Source organism: Anabas testudineus, chromosome 2, assembly GCF_900324465.2.
Source record: "Anabas testudineus chromosome 2, fAnaTes1.2, whole genome shotgun sequence".
Taxonomy (NCBI): Eukaryota; Metazoa; Chordata; class Actinopteri; order Anabantiformes; family Anabantidae; genus Anabas; species Anabas testudineus.
The window spans coordinates 4,960,753-4,978,093 of record NC_046611.1 but is presented as its reverse complement, the minus strand read 5'-3'; the positions used below and the strand labels follow the sequence as shown (position 1 = coordinate 4,978,093).

The following is a 17,341-nucleotide window of genomic DNA, read 5'->3' as shown; positions in this document are numbered from 1 at the left end:
CCAACAAGTTAGGCATGCACTTTCACACTGCTCCTCAGCTATGGACACAGCCACCAACTTATAAGTTTACCTGAAATAAATAGGAGCGTATCTATATTACACTGACAAGGCAAATGATAAGCTTATATTCCAAGAGACATAAGTGAGATGTGATAAAGATGATGTGGAGAATGGGACATGATGAGACTGTTTCTACTAAAGCCCTTTTAAAATGATGATTTATGTCCTGCATGCTCTCCTGTGTGATTTTATGCTGATGCTGTCCACATCAAGTAAAACTGTCTCACCAAAGCATTCTAATTTTAGAAAGGTTACAGAGCCGCAACAGCAGTAATAAACTGTTAGAGATCATCTTTAAAGCTTAACTGGTGCCTTGTTGCCCACATGGCATTGTCCTATTGAATCAGTTGTAATGGGTTTTGTATTGGCAGTATAATCCTGTAGGTAAAACCTACACAAACAGACAGTAAACACTGCATATCACAGTCATGAAAAATAGTGATGAACTCCAGTGCAGCTCTGCATACACAGACAACAGTGTTAATGGCCAGTAATAAAATACAGTATTAAACCTACAGTTGTTTTGTCTGGGTGAGAGATAAGGGGTCAAACAAATTATACTAATTACTAATGATACATTTATTCTTTTCTTTCTTGAAATACACTATTCTTCCAGTTTTTCAAGTCAGTGGGTGTAGTCAAGTTAAGTGTATCTTAAATTATTATTTTAATAACAAGAATAAACTTTGTCTTCCTATTGTTATTGAAGTTTATAAAAAAACAATTATGGATTACCTTCACCAAGGTCCATAATTGCCAAGACAGCACTGCAGCTTGACTCTCCCAGCTCATTAGTGGCCACACAGGTGTACAAGCCAGCATCACTTGTGTGACAGTCCCGTATCCATAGTCCCCCTGAATCCTGGGCTTCTGATGGAGGAATGAGCTCATCATTGTGGTACCAAGTCAGTGAAGGTTTTGGAAATCCTGCCACAGACACCCTCAGTCGCATATCACAGCCTGTTCCGCCTGCCGCCTTGCGAAGTTTACGGATAAAGACTGGTGGCGTGGGTTCCTGTATTGCAGCCCCAGTTTCTGGAACAACCTGGTCCTTTATGACTTTGGCTCTTTTGGAAGGGATGTTCAGAATGGGGCTGGATCCAGAGCCTTCAGCCATCTTGATTTTTTTCACACTCTTTTGCACTTTTTATGGAAATCGATTTGGCTTTCACAATAAGCTGCAGCTATTGTAAACCATGGGTTCAGATATCCCAGGAAGCAATGGGAGCACAGAAGATGATACACCTGGGTTTTTGGACATAGGACTGCAAGAGACAGAGGTATAGAGAACATGAATCAGATCAACATTAACTGTGCTTATCAGAAAGATAACAGATGAAGCACTGGTGCATTTTAAGATTTTGTATTGTATATGCCCAATTCCAAAATATGATGACATTGGTCATCCAAAAACCTGAACCTAAAATCAACAGCATGTAAAATTTTAACTTAGTCATGATGAGGCCTAACTTCATAGTCTGTGAAAGCTTGTGTGATTTATTTATATATGAGGCTGAGGAGAAAGTCATCTACAGTCAGGGTTTTTGAAGCTTAATGCTTTCTAGTGATGTAAAGACACAACATGTCAACCTCAGCTATATTGATTTTGAACATTCTTAATTGTCTTCCAACTTATATTTATTCACTCGTCTGCTACAGTACTGTACTATTTTGCAAAGCAAAAAGTAACATGATTTAATCTGTAGACTTATGTGTGCCTGTCTGTTTCACGCCATATAGTGCAACACATACCAATCATCTTGTTATTTTGACACCCATGGTACACACCTGATGTCTCAGTGATAGTCAAGGGACAGTAGCCAGGATGTGACAATCCAAGGAGCAAAGAAGATATCTGTGACACACAGTGCTATGTGGATTTACCATGAAAATAATACCAATTACCATAAGTTATAAAAGTCTTACCATTAGATAGACTTGCAATGTGTCTGACTTTGACAATGAAGGGCAGGATTTGCTTCTACTCTCACCCACATTCAGCATTGACATTTTTCTAATTTTAATGAACTGGTTATTACTTCCTATAATGAAGTTTCTAAGGTTGTGTCACACAGTTCACATGGTAAATAAATGTTATGTACCCAGATCACTGTTAATGTTTTAAGTATAACTAGCAATTTTACTTCAGTAATTTTTAGCAAAACAACTATTAAAGTTCCATTACTGGTGTAAGAATACATTATAATTTGGATTGCCTTTACATACTAATGTATAGTATTCCACTAGCTGATCCAACAAGTTGCCTAAAATAGGCTTTATGCAATGAGAAAAAAATGCACCTTACCTCACCTTTGCTATTAAAGCCGAAAGGAATCTCTTTGGACAAGTCCAAGTTGTGGTAACAAGATCCATGGAGCAAAATACTTCATCCGAAATAATTTGCTTGCCCGTGTCTCTGTTTGTCCTTTAGCAAGCATCGGCCATAGGTGTAAGTCCACCCTAGATCATGTAGCATTAGCAGTCACTACCATGGTCCCTTTCAACAAACTCAGCCCCAGTAAAGAGAGGTGAGACAGAGAGTGAGATCCTTTTCTCTATATGCCAAACTACTTAAGTCTTCAGGTTTAGTATGTTTTCAGTTAAGAAAATATAATTGCAGCCTTATTAGGCTTCTAAGTACAGAAATCAGCTCATGTTCTCTCTCCAGTCTCCCCATCTCACTGCTTCACCCCCAACTCCTTCAGGTTGGAAACGACAGCTGCACCACCAGAGATAGGTCACATTTCTTAGGCTGCCATGTATGACCTATACACACACACGCTCACATACACACACACACACCCGCGCGCGCACACACACACATGCGTACATATACAAGCGCACGCGCACACACATCAAAGACCTTTAGATAATGTTATCAACTACAAAATGTGGGTGCCTGTGCATGTGTATGTGTGTGAGATAGACAGGCAGAGACAGGATGCGTGTGACAGTTGGAGTTGCTATAAAAAGAATGTCTAAGAATAAAGACAGGACTTAGTGATTCATACAACTGTAGGGCAGTGATATAACAATACAATATAACAGGTTGGAACAATTGCAGTAGACACAATAGAACACAATGCTCAAACCGTGATGCAGTTTGAGTAGTTTATTTCAAATACTCTTTTGTTGCTACAGTATAGAAATTATGAACATATTAAATGTTGATTTACAACAATAAACTTGTTTTATGTTCACCTTTAATACCAAATTAAAAATAATACTACTGCTATTAAGATGCTTGTGAATCTTCATATCTGTCAACTTCATTGAAATAATACAGATTTTGACAGTCATAAAGTCTATCTTTACTTAGTAATAAAGCTGTGTCGAACAGGGAGCTATGTTGTAGTAAATTTCAGTCTATTTAACATGTAAGCCTTGGAATAAGCATTCAAACACAACAAAAACATAATGGACATTTCTGCCAGTTTTCTTCAAATCCTCTCTAGCCTGCTCATTGGCTTTTATTCGACCACCTAAGAAATAAATAAATATTACACCTTTATGTATTTATATATTATATACTTATATATAAATATCCAACGCAACAACTATGCACTGAGGCAAAAATAACTTGTTGGCTAAGTAATGACTAGCAGTAGACAGTTTTTCCTTCATATATTTCCCATTTATTTCAGTTGCTGTAGTATTTTTCCTTGAAACTTCTAGATATGCAGTAGATCTTATTACTACTAGAAGTAATCGCATTGATTATATGCCAATCTAATTATGAATTAGTAGTATATTAAAATGAGTTTATTAATCATTCAGTTACATAAAATCAATGTATTTCTTAAATAATAAAGAATTTATTTGTTTGACCTTATTTATTGGAGGTATATACAGTAAGGACACTTCAGTCTAACACTATGATTCACTGACACCTCTTTGAGGTAAAGTGCCACTTTGTTTGGAGCTGCGTTAATGGCTGACTGAACTTGAAGGGGTCTAGACATGCTTCAGGTCACCTCTGAATTTACCCTAGTTTTGGCAGCTTTGACTTTAAGGTCGCTGTGGTGACAGGCATGAATGAATTCTGACATGAATTCTTGATGAACCTGTAAGTAACCACGATGCTGGAGCCCCACAGTTTCTGACATAATCCCTCTGCCTTAAAACAAGCTGTCTCTATCGCTGTCATGTTGTCTTTTGTTGTGTACTGTCAAAGGACTAAAGGACAACTGATACAAGGACAGTCTGTCGAATTGCCCCACATTCAACTATCCCCAGTGTTTTATTGGGACACAGCCTTACAGAACCAAACGTGGGATTTTAGCATCATTGTGAGGCTTTTATAGCAGTTGTGGGCTATGTCTAGTAGTCATCAAGCAAAACTCTTTTAGTAGTAAAGTAGCCACTGGAAATGGCCATTTCCATTACATTTTGTTATGGTATATCTTGTCTATGATTACTGATGCATGACAAGTGCAATTTAAAGCTTTAACTGCTTGAAATGGAGCTACGTTAAACTATTTGATATATACTGTTGGGTAACAACACTTAGTAAGCTATGGCTTTGTGTGTAACATGTTCAACTGACAGGCTTTTTTTACCATAGTTGTCAGATAAATGCAGTGGAGTGGGTGAGAATATTCTACTTTGAAATACGATATGATTTATGTAGAATATTATGGAAACATAAAAAAAGTTTAAAGTTTGAAATACCAACATTTTCAAATGTAAGTAACGTATATAGGTCTGTAAACACTGAGTACTGTACAGTAGTTGGTTTTCAACAAGTTCCCACTTGGATGTTTGCTTTGCAAATGCACCAGCTGAGATAATGCTTATTAAGTACGTAAGTGTGCAGCCACGTTTCCATTCATCATGATCATTTCAGAGGATTTGCAGATCTACAGCATAATTGTACAAATCGAAAGAGTGTCCTCTTCATTTAAATATGGTGATCAAAGTTAGTGGTGAGTGAGAATTTATTATATCAGTACAGTAGACTTATGTAGATTTTAGAATAAAGTGCTTTTTCAAAGGGTTGTGATAAAAACAGTGAACAGACTCGTGTTTTACTTTAACGCCCTCTGCTGGTACACACTCTGTGGTACTTTAACATCAGTACGATACAAGGCAAGATACTTATTGTATGTGTTTTTTATCCAATACTATGAAGAAAGCAACAAGAAACAAAAGAGCTTTAAGAGAAATACAACAGTGATGAAGAAGTACTGAGCCCCTGCATCTGAACTGTGCTGACAGTTTACTGAATATACCGGGAAATATACTATATCTTTTAAATTAAACACATTTTACTGTTTTCACAATCACCAGCTAAAGAACATAGACCATGAGATGTTTACAATTCCAGCATATATCAATAAATGTACCTTTAAAATAATAAAAGTCACAGATTATAGCTGTCGCTGATAATTAGCTTACCTTAGCATGAAGACCGAGGGCAGGCAACGCTTAGTGCACAAGTGTGGACCCCTGTAAAACAAGCAAGGTGTATGTAGAAGTGACTATAGAAGTGAATATTTTAATTCCATAATTGACTGCAAGGTGCTAATTTATAAGCTTTAATGCTAGAGGCGATGGTGGACATATTTCTGGAGTTGACCGAGCCATGCTAGCTACCCCTTGCTTATGATAAGCTAGGCTAGGCTAACTGCTCTCTGGCCTTAGTTAAATTATGTGTCATTTTAATAAACTGTTCTTTAAACAATCTGTAAGTGTTAAAAGAAAATCCAAATTAAAAAGTTTTGTTTCCCTAGCCTAACTTTGTCTGGTTTGACCAGAAACTTATGGTGGCTAAAGGCTAACGTTAGCACTAGCAAAGGTTGCTTCTCTACCTCTGCAACTTGGTAAGTTATTCAAACATTTCACAGTTTTAAACACACAATTAAACAACAGTAAAGGAAAAGTATCATACATACTTCATAGATGTTTGTTGTTTCTGTTTTTTGTTTGTTTCTCTCAGACAGTAATGTAACGTCATGTTGTACTGGGAAGAGGACAGGTGCTAATAGTTGCTAACAGTATGTATGAATGCAATATTATTCACCATGTCATAATAATAATAATAATAATTATAATTATAATTATTATAATTGTTATTTATATAGGATATAAATGTATGTATGGCGTATGAAGTTTATGTAATATTTCAGTAAATTATCAGTTTAATTAATCATTAGCTTTCATTTCCTGTTGCAGTTTGACCAAATATTTTTCCTTTGTTAATTTTATTCTAAACAATAAAACATCTTGAGTGTGAAAGTTGAATATTATATTATATATTATTATATTATAAAGTTTGACAGCTTCACTCCGACTGAACTTTCAGTTTTTTACAGCACACTTTTTAAAAGCTCTTGAATTCATTTTAGAACTACAAAGAACAAATAAGTGGTCGGTTCACAGAAAAACTCCTGAAAACATCTGGTCTGTGTCCAGTTGAATCACTGATAAAATGTCCTCATAAAGATACATTATAAAAAAATACTTTTCAGATTGATTCATGGATTCAAGGCCAGTCCGATAAAGAGGTCCCAGTAGACAATGACTTTCTTATTAGTAGGAGAACGGGTGCGTCGTGTGAGATATGACCGAGTGTTTTCAGCTGCAGAGAACACAAACACAAAGACAGTAATGGTTATGATATAGGAATGTCTAATGGACACTTCTCCTACTACATCACAGTGGTTGATTTTCACATACAGCAGAATCACTCTGAAGAGGATGTTGCACTAAAGTCAGTAAATAATAGAAAGTAGAAATATTTATACCAGAGAATCCAAGGCTAAACATTTCTGTCTTCTGCGCAATACGTTAACAACACACGTAAAGAGCTCGTTAAAGGATGTGTTGACCCTCAAGTTATGACTGAACTAACCCAACCAAGAGCAACTCTGCAGAACAAAAAGGAAGAAAATAAAACATGTGGACACATTCTTCCAATACTGTGTGAAACAGCTACAAAAACTGATAATGCAATATCCCAACTGTCAAGGCCAGTCTTTGCTATCTCACGTTTGTGTTTTTGCTTGCAGCCTTTGCTCAGACACAGACAGCTGCAGAGTCAAATGCGTGTGGGAATAAGGGAAGTCACAGACGCTAATCAGTTTTCTGGCTCTGATTGGAACTTAATCCTCATAGAATAACTCCGGACCAGTATAAACAGTCAGAGTTCTTAACCTTTTTGTTGCTACACCTGCAAGGTATTTAGTGTAAAGTGGTTGTCAGACTCTACAGTCATGGTTTCCTGTGCTCTCCTTATCCTGAGTCCTTTATGGCTCTACGGCCTGATTCAAGCCTGCAGGGGAGAGGAGCTGTCCAGGGAAGCGGTGTTGTCCTGGTTCAGAGAGCGGGTTCTGAAGGGCCTCGGGCTGGAGGAGTCTCCTGTGGCCACAGCTCAGGGTCCTGATGGAGACGTGGCACAGCCAGAAACAAGGCACTTGCATCGTATGGCTTCCAGGATTAGCAGGACAGCGTGGGTCAACCATAAAAGCAGTGCCACCCAGGAAACATCTCAAATTATTCTGTTCCCCAGTTCTGGTAAGAAGCTTTATTATTGTTGTTTTTCACCTTATAACATCCATTATAGCTACATATGTAAAATGTAAATTCCTGTTTTCTATGGGAGACTGTGATAAAGTCATCATGTATGCTATAAATTCAATGCATTCTACGGTGATATGTGGCGTTAACATGCTCAAAACTGCAACTTCCAATAGTGCTTTTACTGCTATGCACTGAAACTTGGTTTAATTTGCTTATTTGTTGTTTACATCTATTGGCAAAAGAAAAAAATAGTACAATTACATTCCAATACAGCACAATTCATATCATAGTTTTCTTTTAATAGCACAACAAAACAGATCAAGTGAAAATAAGCCAGAGGCTCTCTCCGATCGTTATTACATAAAGTCTGTTTAATGACTGTCATTAGATTTTATTCCTAAAAGCACATTTTACCAGTCTTCTTTGGAAAAAGATGGGTATGCAGAGTATGAGTGGCATTAGAAGATTTTTGTCATATGCAGAACCACTCGACTTGTTTGTGATTTGCATGGAAGAGCTGAAGCCACAAATATTTTATGTTTTTATACAGGGCCCTTGAGCACAAGACTACTGCAATGTGACATATTCCACATGCATAACTTCATAAAATATTACATTTAAGTCATTTGTGTATTGCATATGGTTTGATTATCGTAATGATGAAATGCCATCGCCCAAATAAGTAAAAACAAGACTTTTTAATGGCATAGTAAATCCCTGTTTTTGTGTGGCTTCTAAAAAACATCAGGAATAAATAAACACTTACTGACTTTTTTCTTTGGCAGACTCATCTTGTGCCAGGTCTGACTCTGCTCCCAGAGAAACCACCAGCAACCACTTCACATATTATTTCCAGCCTTCCATGAACAACCATGAGACTGTGGCCACATCTGCCCACTTCTGGTTCTATGTAGGTGAAGGTGTCTCGGACAACTCCTCGGCCCCGTTGTTCATTCTTACTGCAGCGCAGCAGCTTCTTCAGGCAGCAGAAGCTCCATCAAAGAAGAGTTCTGATGGATGGACCACCTATCACCTGGATCAGAATCTGCTGTCCTCTGTGGCTAAAGGCCCTTTTCTGCTCCAGGTGCGCTGTCTGACCTGTCACTGCCACCCTAGCGAATCAGACAAGATGCCCTTTCTTCACGTCCATGCTCAGCCTCGTGGTCCTGTCCGTTCACCCCGTCATGCACCAGTAACCATTCCCTGGTCTCCTACTGCTATCGACCTGCTCCAGCGCCCCTCTCTGGACAGGCCTCATTACAGTGACTGCCACCGAGCGGAGATTGAAATCAGCTTTGAGGAGCTGGGCTGGGACAACTGGATCGTGCATCCGAAGGTTCTGACTTTCTATTACTGTCACGGGAACTGCTCGGCCTGGGATCGAACCACTACCATGCTGGGGATCACTCAGTGCTGCGCCCCTGTCCCAGGTACTATGAAGTCACTGAGAATCACCACCACATCTGATGGAGGCTACTCGTTCAAGTATGAGATTTTGCCCAATATCATACCTGAAGAGTGCACTTGCATCTGAAGATTAAATCCTAAAGGGGCAGTTCGCCTATTTTACAAAGGACATTTCTTTTATGCTTATGTGATTTGATATATGTGATTTTTGTTCTTGTGTGCTGTGGTTTTAAGATTTAACCCTTTCACTGTAATTATTTAGTGTTCACTTTATTACACACAAATTGTAGAATTTTACTCTACTTATTGTTGTTTGGAATTAATATACAAAAGAACATAAAGTATATATAACTGTTTATATTATTGCCACTGCATGCCAATCAAATTGCAGCTAGTTCCTTCCATATTTTATTAGTGGTTTTCTACTTCATCTGTTCATTTTTTAATGTCCCTCAACAGCACACTCAAAACCAAACTTTTTTTCTTACAATGCATTCCAACTTACTTCAAAATAAACTGTCTCTTCTCCAGTGCACACATAAAAGCTACATTGATTTAATGTGAAGTTAGGATTTCAGTCACAACTGTAATTTTCCATTTAGCTTTTGTTCCATTTAGCCTTGCACAAATTCTTGGTTTCATGTGGTGAGGTATAAAGATTTGATTTCAAATACACCCAAACAAAACTTTCCATAGCAAATAGGCCCTAAGTAACTGGGCCATAGTAAATATTATTTACAACTAGGGGTAACTAAAAAGCATATTTAACATTTTAGGGGAAGAGCCTTTTAACTTTTAACTCCATTTCCTTGTGTTTTCTCTCCAGCACTGTATTGCTTTTCGTTTGTATAGTGACTTACCATTAGAGGGCAGTGTAGGCCTACTTCTGTACTGCATCATTTCACATTCGGTGTTACTTCTAATGGTTAACTGATGGACAACAATGTATATTAGATCTTTTTGAATTAAACCTTGGTCATGTGCACATGTGAACATTTCAAATGAGATCCCTGTGTTAACTTTAAAATACTTCTTTAAATATTAGATAAAGAAAAAGTATATATAAAAACAAAATTTTGATTAACATCCAAGTGAAAAAAAAAAATAAAATAAAAAAATACTGAAGATCCAGAAAGAGTTGACCCCAAAGACCAAACGTCGTTCAAATATATTTATTTACTCTTAAGACAAAATAATCTCTACAGTTACAAAAACTACAAGACTTGCAATAGGAAAAAAAAACAAAACAAAAAACCAAGAAATCATTGAAGTACTATTTTCAAAATGGAATGTTGTACCTTGCAATAAGTAGCAAGACCGGAAGTGAGATGATTGCACCAATACAGCAATCCGTGGTTTTTTCTTCCGGCCCCAGACAATAAAACCAACTGACAGGATATGAAAAGTATGAACTTTGTGTGAACACTGAAGTCAACTGAACAAAAAACTTGAATGAATTGAAGATTATATTTGTTTACATGGCACCAGGCTGTGCGTCAGCAGGCGGCGGTCATCCTTTCCTCAGCTGGGTTGAAGTTTTTTTTCTCCCCCTCTCTCCTCAGAATGCATGAAAACATCCATGTTTTAGCACAAAGAGTGGCGGTGCGTGTCAAGGATGGAAAATATGTCTCATCAAAGAAGAATGCAAATTTCAAAAGACGAGGATGAAGTTTGAGACAGTAACCTAGGAGACAGATGTTTTCAGCTGGCTAGAAAAAACCTTACAAAGTGAAATTATTTGTGTAATCTTTTTGAAATGATGAGAAATTACAAACAGTGAATCATTTATATATTACATAATTTAGAGAAGAAAAGCATTTACCAACATCCAAGTGCCTACTTTCCAGCAGTCATGAGACGTGGTATTTCTGGAGACCTCATAAACAAAAGGCAACTAATTTAGAGCTTTGGTCAAGTCATAGTAAAAAGGTTCTGGTAAAATTGAGTATTTTAAATGAACTACAAAACATGAATCTTGAAAATTTGTCACATTTCCTGTCAAAGGATTCAAGCATTTCCCAGGTAAACATTTTGGCCGATTGGAATAAATGTAGAAGTTTCAATGATCTGTCAGACATTTCTGAAATGGTGTCTCTTCTGGCTAATGAACACCAATAATCCCTAGCATCAGATCTGTTTCCATTAACATGACTCATCCCGAACAGGTTAAATCTCCCTTGTTGCAATTAAAAAAAAAAAAAAAAAAAAAAAGACAACACCTAAGGCTGTATTTTTGAGATTCTCTCCGAGACCAACAAGCCTCAACAAAGTGAGATGTTAACATATTGCAACATTTAATAAAACGAGAAAAGTACACTTAACCAGGGGAGTTTAAAGCTTACAATAATCCTGGCAAGATCTGAAATGGACAAGGATTACTGTATTGCCACAAAACAGAGTGGGTGAAGGAACAAGGTGTAGACAAGGTTTCAGCTGAAGGCACAGTCAAGATTTGGATGCAGGTTGGCAAGCAGAAACATGAGATGTGGCAGGCTTTCAAGTTTAGAGTCTTGGAGATGAACCATTTGTCACAACACAGCTTGGTCAGCATTTGTCCTTTCTCTTGGACTGACCCCTAATACTGAAAGGCTCATTTCTGTCGTCCACACATGCATACAAACACGCTCGCACACATACATGCTTTGGTCTCCCTCAGTGGTCTGACTGCATTCCCATATGTGCTTCCCCCATGTGTTTAAAGGCCAGTAGGAGTGAAGGACAGACATCTGAGGCAGGAAGCATGCTCAGGCATGTATTCCTACAAAAAGAAGAGAAAATATTCAGCACATATACTCACCTATACATGGATTAAAAAAATAAATCTATGGATAACCATTTTTTCTGCAGCCAGTCTATGTGACTAATAATTCTGAGATAAATACAGAAAATGTTGCAAATAAACATGAAAGAGCTGCAGCAACCATCTATTTACCTTTCTCACTCGCCTCTCCCTGCTTTTCCTGGGCGAAGTTGAGGCGGTTCTGTTCAGCAGCCGTTTGTGCAGTGTTGACTTCCGGGCTGCTGCTTCGTGAAGGGCTTCCTTCATCTGCCTGGTAGGCCAAGTCAAGGTGCTGCTGGGCCAGCTTCAGGTGCCTCCTCAAGCGCTCTAGCTCCCTGCACGAGGGTCCTTCGTCCCCAAAACTCTCCCTTCCGGAATCTGCAATTGGTGAATCCCTCAGCTCTCCTTTTAGTTTCTCCTTCTTCATGGTAGCATGGTATCCAGGTGGGGCTGTCGGCAAGGCACGTGAAGAGCGTGGCGGTGGGGCGCGCGGGTTGCGGGTGGCTCGCCTGCGGAAGGTGTCCCGGATGCCGCCAACCCCCAAATGGATGATTTCCAGGATGGTGAGGAGCAAACACAGGAAAGACACGACGTACATCACCAGCAGGAAGATGGTCTTCTCGGTGGGGCGCGACACAAAGCAGTCCACCGAGTGCGGGCAAGGTGAGCGAGTGCAGACGTAGGAGGGAATCACCTCAAAGCCATAGAGGATGTACTGGCCAAAAAGGAAGGCAACCTCGAAGGCAGAGCGCCACAGGAGCTGGCACACATAGACTTTCATCAGGCCATCACGCAGGATCCGCCGACGACCATCATGCTTTTTCTCTGGGCCTGAAATAGAGAAATACTGGTTTAGTCACAAATCTTTATTTTAAAACCAATTTGACAAAATTACGTGTTATGTGGCTGAGATATTGCAGCCATACTTTTTTCTGCTTTGTCAGGCTTATCTGATTCAACCTCTTCAATGATCATTGGGTCTTCTTCTCCATTGTCCTCTGCCTCCTCGTAGTCCCGAGCTGCCCCGCGGCTGATGATGGGTATCCTCTTCTTCTGCTGCTGCTGCTTCTTGCCAGGTCGGTAGTCACCGTCTTCCATGCGGGCGATCTTGTGCATGGCAAAGCCCAGGTACATGATGGTGGGAGTGGTGATCATGATCACCTAGAAAAACATACAAATGTTACTCAAACGTAGCTGGACTTCTACAGAAATAGAACACTGCAGGAGATCTCCATCTTTTACGTTCAACCCTGAGATGCAGCTCACCTGAAAGATCCAGAATCGGACGTGTGAGAGTGGCGCAAACGCATCATAGCACACATTCTCACACCCAGGCTGTTGCGTGTTGCAGACAAATTTACTCTGTTCATCGTAGTAGATGGTTTCACCCCCGACAGCTGTCAGCACGATGCGGAAAATGATGAGCACTGTCAGCCAGATCTTCCCCACGAAGGTGGAGTGGTTGGAGATCTCGTCCAGCAGACGAGTTAGGAAGCTCCAACTCATGGTGCCAAGGTGACTGGGGAGCTAAATGAGCTCTGGCTTTAAAAACAGATAGATGGTGACAAAGTCAATACTGCTTTTCTTACAGTGTGTTGTACCTACAGGGCTAATTTATAGTGACGAGTTATGCAGCGATGCCACTTTTTCCACTACTTCTCTTCTTACAGCACTCTGTGCACATAACATGACAACGATATTAAGATAAATCAGCTGCTTCAGTCACTTTAAAGCAAAAATATCTAAGATTTATATCCTCCTTTTTTCAGTACATTGATCTGAGTTTTGGACTGTTTGTTGGATAAATAAGGCACATTCAGAACCCTTGGATTCTGGGTAACTTGTCGTGCAGGTCAAACACATGCTTTGTTTTATCCGTGCATCAACTACACAACAATCAGTCCTGCTGGTCGGAGCAAACTAGTCCTGGTAGCAGTTTGGTAAACCCACATTTTTACAGCTCCCTGCCACGCCAAGCTCGAGCTGCTTAATCAAACATCAAAGTGTGGGCTGGCAAGTTGCAGCTTGTGGAGGAGACCCACTGTGGCTTTGGACTGCAGGATCCTAAAGCAGGGAATGGAGTTAGGAATTTATTTCCTGTCACTATGCCAGAATGATCCCTTTAAATTCTTTAAAACCACAACCTGACGCCTTACCACAAAGAAAAGATCAGAGCTGGACCGTTTCCAGCTCAGTAACGATGTGGATAACTAAATAATCACAACTTGATTTACCTCATTTTCTGGAGGCCAACAGGAAATAAAACTTTTGAAAAATATTTGTGTGGTAGCTTGATATCTTTTTGTGATAAGATTGGGTTTCTTCCTTTAAAACTACCCAAAAGATTTACCTTCAAGCTTGTTTGAGCACAAAAAGGCTTCAAATAAACTCTAATCTCTAAAGTTTAAAAGGTATCTAATATCAGTTTGGTCTAAAATTGGTACTGACATAAGGAGGAAGAACACTGCTTAACTCATTAATGCCAGGATTGCCCGAATTACACCAGCACAAAGGATCTACCTTCTCCCCATTTCTGCAGAAAACGGCATGTAGCTAAGAAATCTCATTACAATGAGACAAGGCTTTAGCCCATAACAAGCATCTGTTGGTATGCATCCTCAGATCAGTGCCTGATATATGGGCCCTCATTCACCGGATTACTCATCATTTCCTTCACAAAACTTTCCAAAGTGATGTCTTCAAATGCTGAGACAAAGTGAGGCGTGAGGCTTGTCTGTGCTTGACCTACCGGCTTTCATGTTTAAGTTCAGAGGGTAACCAGCTGCATCAAAACCGTAAAACATGTTGTAGGTTAGGCTGTCGTGTTTAGATGATGAACTTGAAACACTTCAGCTCACATCCAAAGTATTAAATCTAAAACTAAATCACTTAAACTTTTAAAAACACCCCCCAAGGATAGCACCATTAACTCTTTCTGCTAAAGTCCTGCTGAACGTAGATTTTCAGGAATGGGAATGGTGAACATGTTTGACAAAACAGACCTCTTTATGACCCTGAAGGTAAAGTACGAGAGAAAAACAAGTACAGCTGCAACGTGACTTCTGTTTTACCCCTACCCTACAATTACAACCCCCACCTTCAGTATATGTGGCATAGGTGTTTAGAGGTACTGTATAGCAGCTGGAAACACAAAAATGGGCCGTTTTTACAAGCTTCACTGTTTATCTCACAGCTTCATCATTTGACATTCAGAAGCACATTGTTCCTTTTAACTTCATCTGTCCCATTTAGCGCTGCTGATATTCAGCCTTCTCTAGCTCAAACCCGGCTTTGAGGACAAGTTATGCAAAATACTGGTCAAAAGCATCTTCTGCTGAAGTGAAAGGCATCATGGTCATAAGTCCACAGCAGTCAAGCCACTAATTGTCTTTTACGGTAATATCGGTATAATAAAAAAAAACAAAAAAAAAAAAAAACAGCAACGGCATTTTGAACTCTCAAAACAGAAGGCCAGTGGATGACATTTGAATTTGACCTTCACAGGGTTCTACGTCACCCCGTTATCAACCTTTAAACAAACCAATCACTACTCTGTAGTCACCTTGAATCACCTGGTCTCACCAAATCAGTGGTTAGAAGTGCAGCATTTAACACGGCGGTCACACCGTTTAATATTTTCCACAACACTTCCAATACGCCAGTCATATCTCAACACTGTCCCAACATTTGACCATTTTTCTGTTTGTGCTTTATGTGATAGAAACTAAGTACAGCAGGTGCTCCTGCTTCCAAGATGAGCTTAGCTCAGTCCTTGATGCGTTTCCAGAGGTGCAGGGCTGAGGTTAGAGACCCTTCACAGTGTACATTTGCCGAGATGAGAATCTTTACTGCACGCCTTGTTAACACCGTGTTAAATGCCTCCACTGCTCTCCTCCCCTCTAGATAAACACACAAAGCGGAAAAAGGATCGACACCAAACTGTCTATTTGTCCAAGACAAACTGCTTTCATGGCTCAGGTAAATGCAAACATTTTTGCAATGCCACCATCCCAACAGCTGACTAAAGACAGCTTTTAAACAGTAGCTTATTTGCTCATGTGGACTAAACCAAGCTCAACTGATTTAATGGCTTTTCTGCTTCAGGAGCCACTCGGCTCCAGGAGGAGATGGAGGGGGTTGGAGAGTTTTGGGCAAAGGCTCTGGACAAAGCAAAGGCGAGTTAACATTCCTGCCTAACCAAAAGCAGAAAGCTGGATTTTAGGGTTCAAGGAGCAGACAGAGGGCATATGAACTCGCCAAGCAGTCTGAGCAACAACAGAGGAAAGAGACAAGCTATAAATGTCAGTGTGTTGCTCTCCTGTGTTGTCAACATGGAAAAAATAGTTTGTCATGAGGGAGGAAATGACTTGATCCACAAGATATATTCATTTATCTGTTTCAAATAAGCAGTAAAAGGAGGCTGAGAGGAGGTTTAAGTGATCCTCAGAAGGGCTTTGAAGGCTCTGAACATGCTCTGCTTAGTCAGACTGAGCTGTTTTGGAAATTGTGGCATTCCTGGAGGAAAACAAAGTGCTGCCAAGCTTCAGTGGGGAAACAAGAATCCGATGAATTAGAAGATGAAGCCATCATTGAACAGAGTCACAGACACGACTGGTTAGGAAAGTTAAACCACTATTAGTAGGAGAACAACTGGTTAAAATAACTAAAAACTAAGGAAAATCACTGTAACGCTCAGTCTGGTGTGAGTTTAATTGGCCGTTCCGACGTGGAAACATTTCAACCTCCTGTGGTATTAAAATAGCTCTTTTGGCACCGTTACCTAAACATATGAGCTCACAACATTGGGAGCCGCACTAACAGTGACTTTTACAAACTCTTCCTGGATTAAACTTTTCCCTTTGGCTTTGAAAATGACGAAAATACGACGACTTACCGCTCTCCGGCAAGCTCAGATCCAAAAGTGGTTACGCGGAACTCACTTGGTAAATTCAGACTAAACCCACTCGTAAAAGAAACTTGTGGCTGTCAGAAAAACTCAGACGAGCTTTAATTAAGTAGTAAAAAAAGACACTGGAGCAGCTCAGCAAACTTTTCCTGCAGCCATGCACCCACCTTCAGCGCTCCAATCCGCGCGTCTTCTCTCCTCGGGCTTAATTGCTCGACCAGGTTTTCCTAATTAACGCGCGCGTTCATCGGCGTCTGCGTGCGTCCGCGTCCGAGGCTCCGTCAGTGTGAACCCGCACAGCCCGCGTTGACCCCATGTGTCGCGGTCCCGAACAAGAGGACAAAAGAAAGACTTCTGAATCCTGCAGGCTCCTGCCCCCCCCTCCTCCCGCACCTCCTCCATTCAAGGAGAGGAGGCCCCTCGCCTGAAACCTGAGCTGCACCACGCTACCGTTGGGCCCTCACGGTAAAGGACTTTTATAATATGATTATACTTTCCAAGTGTCACAGTTAAACTTCATGTCTCCATGGGGACTTTCAGGAATTTCATAGAAGATGAAAATACCATGAGGCACTGAAAACAGTCTATTCTACATTTACACCCCGGTCTGATGTCCAAACCTCAGCTTGACTAAAGAAATAAAATAACTACAGAGATAAAATGGACAC

General features: G+C 39.9%; 3 protein-coding genes across 6 annotated transcripts in view; 1 reads left to right on the top strand and 2 right to left on the bottom strand.

The window, feature by feature from the left end:
* Window positions 1-1,183, bottom strand: part of spega (striated muscle enriched protein kinase a) — a 39,740-nt gene extending 38,557 nt beyond the window's left edge. Inside the window, exon 1 of the mRNA XM_026363995.1 lies at window positions 796-1,183. Within this exon, the coding sequence (XP_026219780.1) occupies window positions 796-1,177 (382 nt within the window). The 5' untranslated portion in view covers window positions 1,178-1,183. The remainder of the gene's footprint in view (window positions 1-795) is intronic.
* Window positions 1,184-7,077: 5,894 nt separating this feature from the next.
* Window positions 7,078-9,963, top strand: inha (inhibin subunit alpha). Its single transcript, XM_026363506.1, has 2 exons — window positions 7,078-7,575; window positions 8,367-9,963. Exons 1-2 carry the CDS (start codon window positions 7,275-7,277, stop codon window positions 9,113-9,115), a joined length of 1,050 nt encoding a protein of 349 aa, XP_026219291.1. The 5' UTR covers window positions 7,078-7,274; the 3' UTR covers window positions 9,116-9,963.
* Window positions 9,964-10,150: 187 nt separating this feature from the next.
* LOC113164446 (gap junction gamma-1 protein-like) lies at window positions 10,151-17,037 on the bottom strand. 4 transcript variants are annotated; one of them, XM_026363751.1, is made up of 5 exons: window positions 16,841-17,036; window positions 13,034-13,309; window positions 12,694-12,928; window positions 11,921-12,598; window positions 10,151-11,746 (listed from the first exon to the last, which is right to left on the bottom strand). In XM_026363751.1, exons 2-5 carry the CDS (start codon window positions 13,271-13,273, stop codon window positions 11,733-11,735), a joined length of 1,167 nt encoding a protein of 388 aa, XP_026219536.1. In that variant the 5' UTR covers window positions 13,274-13,309; window positions 16,841-17,036; the 3' UTR covers window positions 10,151-11,732. The 4 variants fall into 4 exon arrangements, with proteins under 4 accessions (XP_026219536.1, XP_026219538.1, XP_026219537.1 ...); XM_026363753.1 differs by having other exon boundaries at window positions 13,034-13,305; XM_026363752.1 differs by lacking the exon at window positions 16,841-17,036 and adding an exon at window positions 16,662-16,833.
* Between the last annotated feature and the right edge of the window lie 304 nt (window positions 17,038-17,341).

Coding starts and splice junctions, on each gene's coding strand:
- inha (XM_026363506.1), top strand. CDS start 7,275: ATGGTTTCCTGTGCTCTCCTTATCCTGAGTCCTTTATGGCTCTACGGC. Junction 7,576..8,366: donor TATTCTGTTCCCCAGTTCTG/GTAAGAAGCTTT, acceptor TTTCTTTGGCAG/ACTCATCTTGTGCCAGGTCT.
- LOC113164446 (XM_026363751.1), bottom strand. CDS start 13,273: ATGAGTTGGAGCTTCCTAACTCGTCTGCTGGACGAGATCTCCAACCAC. Junction 12,929..13,033: donor TCCGATTCTGGATCTTTCAG/GTGAGCTGCATC, acceptor ATGTTTTTCTAG/GTGATCATGATCACCACTCC. Junction 12,599..12,693: donor GCCTGACAAAGCAGAAAAAA/GTATGGCTGCAA, acceptor TCTCTATTTCAG/GCCCAGAGAAAAAGCATGAT.